Source organism: Anomaloglossus baeobatrachus, chromosome 5 (genome assembly GCF_048569485.1).
Source record: "Anomaloglossus baeobatrachus isolate aAnoBae1 chromosome 5, aAnoBae1.hap1, whole genome shotgun sequence".
Classification (NCBI taxonomy): Eukaryota; Metazoa; Chordata; class Amphibia; order Anura; family Aromobatidae; genus Anomaloglossus; species Anomaloglossus baeobatrachus.
The window spans coordinates 302,733,312-302,745,980 of NC_134357.1; the positions used below are offsets into that span (position 1 = coordinate 302,733,312).

General features: G+C 48.0%; 1 protein-coding gene across 1 annotated transcript in view; it reads right to left on the reverse strand.

The window, feature by feature from the left end:
- The window catches only part of LOC142312750 (polycystin-1-like), a 258,417-nt gene extending 245,985 nt beyond the window's left edge, over window positions 1-12,432 (reverse strand). Inside the window, exons 1-3 of the mRNA XM_075351738.1 lie at window positions 12,425-12,432; window positions 12,307-12,378; window positions 1,433-1,572 (exon numbers count right to left, since the gene is read on the reverse strand). Coding sequence (XP_075207853.1) covers window positions 1,433-1,572; window positions 12,307-12,378; window positions 12,425-12,432 — 220 coding nt within the window. The remainder of the gene's footprint in view (window positions 1-1,432; window positions 1,573-12,306; window positions 12,379-12,424) is intronic.
- Between the last annotated feature and the right edge of the window lie 237 nt (window positions 12,433-12,669).

The following is a 12,669-nucleotide window of genomic DNA, read 5'->3' on the forward strand; positions in this document are numbered from 1 at the left end:
GAGGCACAAACGATGGGGGCGGGTACGCACGCTAGCGATATCGGTAACGATATCGCAGCGTGTAAAGCGGCCTTTAGTGTCTAGAACCTAGACCGTTGTTTGACTCCTCTCTGCCCGCTCCCTGTTCTTGTTATTAGCTCCTGGCTTCTGACCTCGGACTGTTATCTGACCACATCTCTGTCTGCTCCCTGATTCTAATAGGTACTCTCCTGGAATTCTGACCCTCGGTCTGTGACTTGAAAAATGATGGAAGCACAAACAGTGAGTGACTGTAGCGTAAATATATGAGCTGGATCATGACGTAGGAGTGTATATACTTTCAATTCCTTATTACCAATGAAAGAAAGAGATATTGGCATAAAGCAGTATGTGATATTTTATTAGGGTGTGCTCTATCATGAACTATTATGGACCATTTGGACAATATACTGCTCTTGGACATAAGCTTACTGCTGTCTTGCCCTGTAGGACAAAGGAAGAGCCCGGACTGCTGCCCCGAAGGGGCTCAAGGGAGGGCTACATGACTAGGAGGGATGCCAGGCCATAGGGTTAATAAGGGGTTAATGGAGAAGTCAGTTTGGGCGCGAAATTTGGGGGTGGTGCTAAGGGGCAGCCAGGATCAGGGGTCAGTGTGATTGGTCAGGGGGTGGTGCTATAGGGGGTCGTATATAGGGCAGGTCAGAGGGGGGGTGGGCCATTCCTACCTGGACAGTGACTGTAATCGTTCCCGCCCGCCCGCCCTGATTGTGGATTCGACATCGACGAAGAAAAGGAGGAAGATCGTATTTGTCGCAGCGGCGGAAAGGAGGGGGGTGTCTGAAGGTGGGGGTTTGCACAGAGGAGAGGACGGAACCCAGTGCCGGAGCGGGTTACCTCTAGCGGTGCAATTGTTTGGTAAACGGGTCCTTGCTGGGTTGAGTCTCAGCGGGACATAGTGTGGGCAACATCTGGCTTGGGCTCTCGAGTCGGTGTGTTGCGGCTGAGGGTCAGGAGATGGGCTGATGTTGCAAGGAACATTTTGGTTAACCTTCAGGTACCCCCCCCCTCCTTTTTCGGGGGTTCTTCAATGAAGAATTGTATTGTTACATGGCTTATGTTTCTGTTACTAATAAATGGGGCTGCTGTGGCCTTTATATCCAACGTCACGCAGTGTTTGTGTTTATTTTAGATAAGAACCCTAGGGGGTAGGGGGGCTGTTGAGTGAAGGTCAAAGGCCTTCAGTCAGACATTCCGGAGTCATGTAGATATTCTAAAGGCTTTTTTTTAGAACTTTCCCAGATATTTAGACATTTAGTAATTCAGCAGTAAACTTCATTGAACACTTGACAAAGGAAAGAGTAATAAGAAAATCCTAGAATTGTGCACTATGTGGAGATTTAGGCTGGTACTTACAGTAGCTTAGTACTTTAATGGTTCTTGTCATGTATCTTACCACAGGGAAGCAAAGGTAAACTTGTCTTGTGAAAGCAATTCTCTGTCTCTGGGTCCATGATTAATTTTACTCCTGCTGCCAAATGAGAAATGAAACGGTGTAGGGGGCAGCCACATGGAACACGGTTGCCAGATAGATCCCTGCAATATAGTAATAAAAGTGTGGTTGTAAATACAAAGAGAACTAGAAAATGATACTATCTTTCATTGCCGTAAATTGCATTTGCTCTGCCCTTTACCATCATCACGTATAGTATTGTCTTAATTTATAGTGTAAGGGTTCACATCTGCGGATATATAAAATTGCTCCGATTCTCACCCGGAAAAGTGGGATGAGTGAAATCCATTTGGTATTCCATATGTCATATGTCATACGGTGTGCAATTCGTTTCTCGCCTATAATCCATATGACATGCTTTTTTTTTTCTCGGCAGCTATTATTCTACAGTAATTTACAGAACCAGCATTTACAGTGGTCTATGGTACAGAATAACAGACAGTTTATGGATGGTCTGTGTGCCTTGAGGTTTTTTTTTTTGTCGCGCTAACTGACTTGCATTGGCAAGCGTCATCAGATATATGTGCCCATACACAGCATACTGCGATTTTTTTCCTCAGCCAGATTACAGCTGACGAAAAACTCACAGCCTCACTGAGTAAGGGGCACTTTGCACACTACGATATCGCAGGTGCGATGTCGGTGGGGTCAACTCGAAAGTGACGCACATCCGGCGTCGCTGTCGATATCGTAGTGTGTAAATCCTTTATGATACGATTAACGAGCGCAAAAGCGTCGTAAGCGTATCATCGGTGTAGGCTCCGACATTTCCATAATGCCGCTGCAGCGACGGTACGATGTTGTTCCTCGTTCCTGCGGCAGCACACATCGCTGTGTGTGAAGCCGCAGGAGCGAGGAACATCAGCTTACCTACGTTACCGCGGCTCAGGCCGGCTATGCGGAAGGACGAAGGTGGGTGGGATGTTTACGTCCCGCTCATCTCCGCCCCTCCGCTTCTATTGGCCGCCTGCCGTGTGACTGTGTCGCTGTGACGCCGCATGACCTGCCCCCTTAGGAAGGAGGCGGTTTGCCGGCCAGAGCGACGTCGCAGGGCAGGTGAGTGCATGTGAAGCTGCAGTAGCGATAATGTTCGCTACGGCAGCAATCACAAAATATCGCTGCTGCGACGGGGGCGGGGACTATCGCACTCGGCATCGCAAGCATTGGCTTGCGATGTCGTAGTGTGTAAAGTGCCCCTAACACTGGTGTGAGGGCAATGAGATTTTTTATCGCATTGCACTTGTAATATTTATAAGCACATGGAAGCGAACCCTTAGAGTTACTTTGGATACCTTCTGGCACGAGGGCTGAACGCCACTCCTATTTATAGTTATATAATCAATATTTCCATCATAAAATACCATATATATTTATACGAGGGGCTGCTGATAAGTCTTTGGCTTTATGATCTTATTTTGTTTCTATCAGGCCCGGTGTCAGCCCCCGGCAAACCCGGTCAAATGCCGGGGCCCTGGGCTACTGGGGGGCCCACTCGCGGTGGCAGGGGGGCCCGGTGCCCGCACTGTCACCGGCTCCCCCCCCCCCCCGCCGAGGACCGCACTTTCAATTGTATTGGCATCGCAGTTGCCAATACAATCGAAAGCAATGATGAGAGACGGAGTGGCGCGCTCCCTCTGTCACCATTCTCCTCGCTGTGTGTGACACTGTTGGCGTTCTGAGCCTCTGACAGCTCAGCAGCGGAGCACAGTGACGTCATCACTGCGTGCCTGCTGAGAGGACAGAGCGAAAGCGGTAAACGCGCCGAGGAGACCGGAGCAGCGGGGGAACGAGGAATAGTGAGTATTTATGTAATTGTGGTGGCCAGATGACCATGGAGGTGCATTAAATGATATGGGGCTGTGTACTACATGGAGGGGCCTAATGCTATCAGGGTCTGCACTGTGCTATATAGGTGCTGTGTACAACATGGAGGTGCCTAATGCTATCAGGATCTGCACTGTGCTATATAGCTGCTGTATACTACATGAGGATGCCTAATGCTATCTGGGTCTGTATTGTGCTATATAGCTGCTGTATATTACATGAGGATGCCTAATGCTATGTGGGTCTGCACTGTGCTATATAGGGGCTATATACTACATAAGGATGCCTAATGCGCTCTGGGTCTTCACTGTGCTATATAGGGGCTGTATACTACATGAAGGTGCCTAATGCAATCTGGCTCTGCTCTGTGCTATATGTTGACTGTATACTACATGAGGGTGCCTAATGCTATCTGGGTCTGCACTGTGCTATATGGCGGCTGTATACTACATGAGGGTGCCTAATGCTATGTGGGTCTGCATTGTGCTATATGCAGTCTGTATACTACATGAAGGTGCATAATGCTATCTGGGTCAGCACTGTGCTATATGGCGGCTGTATACTACATGAAGGTGCCCAATGCTATGTCGGTCTGCACTGTGCTATATAGTGGCTGTATACTACATGAGGGTGCCTAATGCTATCTAGGTCTGCATTGTGCTGTATGGCGGCTGTATACTACATGAGGGTGCCTAATGCTATGTGGGTCTGCATTGTGCTATATGTAGCCTGTATACTACATGAAGGTGCCTAATGTTATCTGGGTCTGCATTGGGCTATATGGGGGCTGTATACTACATCAGGATGCCTAATGCTATATGGGTCTGCATTGTGCTATATGGGGGCTGCTTAATGTTATATGAGGGTTGCATAGTGCCATATGGGGGCTGCATAGAGAACTATGGGGCTTCATAACACTATATGGAAGAATATGGGGGCTGCATACTACTATACCCCCAGAGTTGTATGTCACCTCCACCCCAGTGCTGTATACCCCCTCAGAGCTGTGTATACCCCCAGAGCTGCATGTCACCTCCCCACCTCAGAGCTGTTTTTTTCCCCCACCCCAGAGCCACTGCCCCCCTCTAGAGCTGTATGCCCCCCTCTGGAGCTGTGTGGCCCCCATTGCTGTATATCCCTTTCCTCAGTAATATGTATGCCCCCGAGTAATGTGTATGTCCCCAGCCTCTCTTTGGATGTATATACAGCAGTGTTAGTGTTCTCTATGTGCGGCCATGTCAGTTAGTGACGACCACCAATCAGCGTGGCACAGACACATGCCCAGGAGGAGATGGATGGAGACAAGCGAGGAGGTGAATGAGGATGTTGCTGGCTTCCCAATATTAGAAATCTCTCTAATGTGTCTGTGTGTGCATGTATGATGTGTATCTATGTATGTCAGTGTATATGACTGCGTATAGATTTTTTTCTATTTATATGTGTTTTTCTGAATTTCCCTTTAAATATGTATGTGTACGTATGCCTGTATGTGTATGTATCTGTGCATGTCTATGTGTGGATGGGGCCCACTGAGACTTTTTCGCCCATGGCCTACAAAAACCTGGAGCCGGCCCTGGTTTCTGTGGTAACGAATGTTGCATTACATGAAAGCCTTATGTGTCTAATATATGTTTTCAAAATGTTGTGTTTTTTTATGACAACAGTGTTCTACGCACGCGGGAAAACAAAATGGAGGAGTCTAATGCGATATTCACAGCAACTGAGTGAAGAGAAGTGATAAAATTTTTGTTTCTGCAAGGAAAGTCTGGTAAGGATATTCATGGTGATATGTCGCAGACATTGGGGGATCAATGCCTTTTCATATTCCACAGTTAAGAACTGGGTTGCCAAATTTAAAACATGCCACTTCAGCACCAATGATGAAGAACGTCCTGGATGACCGATAGTGGCTTTCGTTTCAGAGATCATTGATGCTGTGCACAACCTCATACTGGAGAATCGATGAATTTCAGCTAAAGCAATAGCAGACATCATGGGAATTTCCCGTGAACGTTTTTGTGTCATTATCCAGGAACATTTGGACATAAGGAAGCTATCTGCAAAGTGGGTCCCCAAATGTTTGACAACACATCAGAGAAGCATGTGAGTGAAAACTTCCAGGTCCATTTTTCAGCGTTTCCGGACTGATACGAACTTCCTGAATCGATATATTTGTATGACCCTGAAAATAAGGAGCAGTCAAAAGAGTGAAGGCACAGTGGTTCTCCACGTCCAAAGAAGTTCAGGGTGCAAAAATCAGCCATTAAGGTGATGGCATCTGTGTTCTGGGATAAGGAGGGCATGCTGCTAGTGGACTACCTTCAAAAGGGTTCCACCATGAATGCAAGGTATTACATTGAACTTTTGGACCAATTGAAGGCAGCTCTGAAGGCCAAAAGGCCCAGCAAGCTGTCCAAAGGAATCTTGTTCCTACAAGACAACACCTCCACTCCCACTGCACAAGCGACTACAGCAAAACTGGCTGAGCTGGGCTACCAGCTGGTTGGCCACCCACCTTATCCACCAGGTCTAGCTGCGTCCGACTATCACCTGTTTCCAAATCTGAAGAAACACCTCAATGGTACCAAATTTCACACAATTTCTGATGCCATGGCTGCTATGGATGCCTGGTTTGAGGCACAACGAAATCCTTCTTTTTGCTAGGTTACAGAACTTGGAATATCAAAGTAAGAAGTGTATTGACATCAGTGGAGAGTATGTGGAATAAATCTAAAGTTTCATCATCCTATCTCGTTTCTTTCTGGGTAAAGCCAAAAACGTATCGGCAGCCCCTCGTATGGGGTGTGATATGGTGGCATGGTTATAGAGCTGGATACTAGGATAGGCCCTTTTACTTACCACCTAATTATTAACAGAGAGCCCCAATTCACAGGACCATCATAGCCAACATTATGCCTTTCATAAACAGTAATACCAGCTTAAGGCACAATAGTGCCAGCTGCATAGGCAAAAGTGAGTGAAGGGGTTATAGATGCACCTGTCCTGCATCCTAGTAGGGCCTAAAAGGTCCCTTCGGCCCATATGAGAAGACCAATATTATTACACTTAATCTGGATGATAAGGGGGGCCCAAAAGCTCCCCTTGGCCCATAATAAATAATATTAAAGACCTGTGATAGTTGAGGACCCTGTTTAAAACTTTACCTTGGGATTCACAAGCTTTAAGTTTCAACACTAGCCAGCTGTGAGCCACTAAGGCCCCTTTCACACATCAGTTTTTTGCCATCACTCACAGTCCATCGAATTTTGAAAAAAAAATGGATCAGGCGACTGATGCCGCTGGAGCCGTTTTTTCTCATAGACTTGTATTAGCAACGGATTGCGACGGATGGCCTCACGTTTCATCCATCAATCGACGGATCCGTCAAAAGTTGTTTGTCCGTCGGACGGAGACAACGGACAAAGTAACACTTTTTGCCTACGTTAAAAAAACGGACAGCGACGGATCCGTTGCTGTGCGTCGTTTGGTGTGATGGAAGCCTATGGGCGCAGGAACCGTCGTAATCTGTCAAATTACGGAATCTGGCGACGGATTACATTTCTTTTAACTGAACATGCTCAGATGGGGTGTAAAAACACTGTTGGCCTGAAAAAACTGATTTGACGGATCTGTTTTTTCAACTGATCCGTCGCATCAGTTTTTCCACAATCTGCGACTGATCCATCAATCCGTTGAGCCAACGGATTGTGACTGATGGCAAAAAACTGATGTGTGAAGCGGCCTAATGCACAATAGCAACATTAGAGTGTTTGTTTACGCAAGTAAAGGGGTTAAAGGGAAATTCTAATCATTTAATTTAAGTCAATGAAAACTGTGTAAATGTATATTTAGTAAATGTTGTGAATTATTAGTGAAAAAGATATTGCCATCGAAAATGTAATACCAATAGGGCTGAGCGGATCTGGACTGTAAAAGTCCAGATCCACGTGGTTTCAAAGATACCCGGGTGCTGGACCCAGGCCCGGGATTCTGGGTGAACGATTCGGATTCGGCTCTGGGAAAATTAAAGGAAAAGCAAGCATTTCATACTTACAAAGACTCTGTGTCACGGCAGCAAACTGCTTCCGGGTTGCGCATTCACTTCCTGTACTGCGCAATCAGTGGCGTAGCTACTGCTTTTGCCGCCCGGGGCGGTCGTCAAATTTGCCGCCCCCCTCTGTTGGCCGTAGATAATCCATAAATTTTCAAAAACTTGGAAAACCATCAAAATATTTATTTTTCATGGAACTACAATCAAAGATCTAATTGTAGACTGCTTCTATTAGTCCTAGACTTTCACCTTTTTACACACATGTAGGCCTATTATACACACACACAGGTCTGCTGCAAACATACAGACACACACAGCTCTGCTGCATACAGACACACACAACTGTGCTGCATACATACAGACACACAAAACTCTGCTGCATACATACAGACACACAGCTCTGCTGCATACAGACAGACACACAACTCTGCAGCATACAGACAGACACACACAACTCTGCTGCATACAGACAGACACACACAACTCTGCTGCATACAGACACACACAACTGCATACATACAGACAGACACACAACTCTGCAGCATACATACAAACACACACACAACTCTGCAGCTGCTGCATACATACGGACACACACAACTCTGTAGCTGCTGCATACATACGGACACACACAACTCTGTAGCTGCTGCATACATGAATACATACAGACACACACAACTCCGTTGCATACATACAGACACACACAGCTCTGCTGCATACATACAGACGCACACAGCTCTACTGCATTTATACAGACACACACAGCTCTACTGCATAGACAACTCTGCAGCATGCATAAACACACAACTCTGCTGCATACAGACACACAACTTCATACAGACAGACACAAAACTCTGCAGCTGCTGCATACATATATATATACATACTTACAGGCACACACAACTCTGTAGCTGCTGCATACATGCATACATACAGACAACTCTGTAGCTGCTGCATACATGCATACATACAGACACACACAACTCTGTAGCTGCTGCATACATGCATACAGACACACACAACTCTGTAGCTGCTGCATACATGCATACATACAGACACACACAACTCTGTAGCTGCTGCATACATGCATACATACAGACACACACAACTCTGTAGCTGCTGCATACATGCATACATACAGACACACACAACTCTGTAGCTACTGCATACACACACAACTCTGCTACATACAGACAGACACACACAGCTCTACTGCATACATACATACACACACAACTCTGCTGCACATATAGACACACACGCGGCTTTTGGGGGCCCGCACACACGGCTGCTGCAGAGCTGAGGCTGCACCAAGCACAGGGCAGATGTAGCAGAGCTGAGCCTGCACCAGGGCACAGGGCAGATGTAGAGGAGCTGAGCCTGCACCAAGCACAGGGCAGATGTAGAGGAGCTGAGCCTGCACCAAGCACAGGGCAGATGTAGCAGAGCTGAGACTGCACCAAGCACAGGGCAGATGTAGAGGAGCTGAGCCTGCACCAAGCACAGGGCAGATGTAGAGGAGCTGAGCCTGCACCAAGCACAGGGCAGATGTAGAGGAGCTGAGCCTGCACCAGACACAGGGCAGATGTAGCAGAGCTGAGCCCGCACCAGACACAGGGCAGATGTAGCAGAGCTGAGCCCGCACCAGACACAGGGCAGATGTAGCGGAGCTGAGCCCGCACCAGACACAGGGCAGATGTAGTGGAGCTGACCCCGCACCAGACACAGGGCAGATGTAGCAGAGCTGAGCCCGCACCAAACACAGGGCAGATGTAGCAGAGCTGAGCCTACACTAGACACAGGGCAGATGTAGCAGAGCTGAGCCTGCACCAGACACAGGGCAGATGTAGCAGAGCTGAGCCTGCACCGAGGACAGGGCAGATGTAGCAGAGCTGAGCCTGCACCAGACACAGGGCAGATGTACCAGAGCTGAGCCTGCACCAGACACAGGGCAGATGTAGAGGAGCTGAGCCTGCACCAAGCACAGGGCAGATGTAGCAGAGCTGAGCCTACACCAAGCACAGGGCAGATGTAGCAGAGCTGTGCCTACACCAAGCACAGGGCAGATGTAGCAGAGCTGAGCCTGCACCAACATACGCGGCTCCTGGGGGCCCGCACACGCAGCTCCTGAGGGGGGGAAGCCCATGCAGCTCACTGGGGCCCATAAACCGGGTAGCTGGGAGGGAGTATACAGGTTGAGGGGGGGAGGGGGGTAGCACTTACCGCTCGGACACGGATGAGAGGGGGCCCACACAGCGCCGGAGGCCAGCGCTCTGCTGGCGGTTGCTGGCTGGCACTCCTTCATCTCTGTGGGACAGAGCAGGATGCCGGGCGGTAGCTCCGCCCACAGATGAAGCTCAATCCAGCAGGGCACTGTGGTCTGCGTGCCCTAAAGAGACAGCAGACACAGTTTCCTGCTGAGAACTCCGGTCCCCGGAACTCGGCCCGGGGGCAGCAGAACTGAAGGCGAGTGGCCAAAATGCCGCCCCCCTGTCACGTGCCGCCCGGGGCGGACTGCCCCCTCCGCCCCCCCTTTGCTACACCACTCTGCGCAATAGGTTTATCGCATACACACAGCTTTCTGTGCTTTCTCCGCCCAACGGCCGTCCTGTCATCTGTGATTGGTTGAAGTCAGACGCGCCCCCAGCCTGTGACAGCATCTGCCTTCCATCAATGCTCATGACGGCTCAGTCATTGTCTACACTAAAGGGTGCTTTACACGCTGCGTCATCGCTAGCGATAGCTAGAGATGTCGTGCGCGATAGCACCCGCCCACATCGCTGTTTCATCATGGGGGTGATCGCTGCCAAAGCGAACAATATCGCTACAGCAGCGTCACATGCACATATCTGCTTAGCAACGTCGCTGAAGACACCGACCAATCTCTCCTTTAAGGAGGCGGTTCGTTCGGCATCACAGCGGCGTCAATAAGTGGCCACCTAATAGCAGAGGAGGGGCGGAGATGTACGGCCGGAACATGCCGCCCACCTTCTTCCTTCCTCATTGCTGGTGGACGCAAGTAAGGAGATGTTCGTCGTTCCTTCGGTGTCACACACAGCGATGTGTGATGCCGCACGAACGACGAACAACCAGCGGCATGCACCACCAACAATATTATGAAAAGGAGCGACGTGTCAATGATCAACGATTTTTGACGTTTTTGTGATCGTTGATCGTCGCTCCTTTTAGTCACACACAACGATATCGCTAACGCCGCCAGATGTGCGTCACGAACACCATCACCCCGACGATAAATCATTAGTGATATTGTTGTGTGTAAAGTACCCTTTACAGCCGGCAATCGTTCTCTATGACAACTTGCTGTGAGATGTACCAGAGCTGATAGCGGTGTGGGATCTCGTGTGGATTACGCCGGACATGGAGGGGTGTGTTGGGGGTTAATAAAGTGGTGAAAGAGGGTGTGTTTTTGTATTTTATTCCAAATAAAGGATTTTTGTCTGTGTTTTTACTTATTTACTGTCATGTACAGGTTAGTGATGCAGGTATCTCATAGACGCCTGTGCCCTCATAACCTAGGGCTTAGTAGCAGCTGTGCGCTGTTATTAACCCCTGCTATTACCCTGATTGCCACTGCACCAGGGCAATTCGGGAAAAGTCGGTAAAGCACCGGGATTGTCACATCAAATGGATGCAGCAATACCGGGCAGCTGCGGGCTGAGAATACCAGCACCCAGCTGGCTTTATCTTGGCTGGGTATCAAAATTGGGGGGACTGTGCATCGGTTTTTTTAAATTATTTATTTAAATAAAAAAAAAAGCAGCATGTGGTTTCTCTTAGGCCAGAGTCACACTTGCGAGGGACTCGCATAAGTCTCGCACTGCATCACCCGGCACAGCTGCACACTCTTCTGACAGGAGCAAGCTTCATGTGTTTCTATGTACATGCACGCTCATGTTCAAAGAGCGGCAGCCGTGCCGGGTGAGGTCATGCCAGACTTGTACAAGTTTGACATCGCATCATCTGACACAGCCACAAACTCTTCTGACAGGAGCGGGCCGCATGTGTTTCTATGTACATGCACGCTCACCATACTGACCTGAAGACACTTGCATTGCTTTCCCCGCCCACCGGCCATCCTGGCGCTTGTGATTGGTTGCAGTCAGCTGACATGCTGACACTCAGAGTGGGGGCGCGTCTAACTGCAACCAATTACAAGTGCCGGTGGGCGGGCAAAGCAGTGAATAGTCAATTGTCAGCTGCAGAAGGGAAACCGTGACCCGGAAGGAGTGTGCCGCCATGACACAGCCTCGGTGAGTAGGCCGCACGTGCTCCTACCCCCCTATGCCTTCCACCAACTTTTTTAATCTCTGGATTCTGGTCCCCACAGACTTATATGGGTACCGGATTTTGGAGTGGACCGGGTTTTTTTTTAATTGAGCAAGGACCAGCCGGTCCCATTTTATTGCAAGTTCGAGCAGCTCTAAATACCAACACCGGCCTCCAAGTATTGCGAACTGGGTTTCAGTAAACTAAGCTGATGTAAAGTGGAAACACAATAACATCTGGCCATGTCTCCAAAGTGTTCTAGGAGCCATTTCTCTACATGACAAACACCAGGTTGCATGTTGCTTGTGCTACAGTGAGTAGCCTGCATGGCCTAAATGTGCTAACATGGCCTGCAGCCTCTCCAGATATTAATAACCTCATTGATAGCAGCAAAGTCATGTAAATGCATGGATTTCTGATGCTCATACCCAACACTGAATAAATGGAAATATTTTAATTTTGTCTCTATTTTTTTTCAGAATTTGTCTATCAATCCTGGAATTTTCATAACTCCACAATTTAGTGTTGAAATGTTCGTGTTGGGACCACAATGGGGATTTTAGTTGATCATGCCTGATTTATGAACGGTATAGTTACGACAATAGACATAAGAATATTTAGGAGCAATCTATGGTTTATATATAGTAATACTCACAATATCTGCAGTTCAGGAAGGAATTCGTTCCAAAACTCATCAATTAGCCAAATTTCGTTGTGACTTAGATTCCTGCAAAAAATGAGTTAAATAGAAGAGTTATGTGTGTGATATATACTCCACCATAATGACATTACTGCTTCTCCCGGGGACTGTGTACTCACAGGGTCCTTATATTATGGAGTCCATTAAAGTCTTTTGAGTGAAGCAAGCTCAGCTGGTTTCCGGAGAGGTCCCTGAAGTAATAGGAAATGTTTCGGGTAAATACAATTTATTGCAATAGATCCACTGATTCAGCATTCTATCTGCTATATCTGATAGTGAAATTCATCTATTGATCCTACATTATATCTATCCACTACT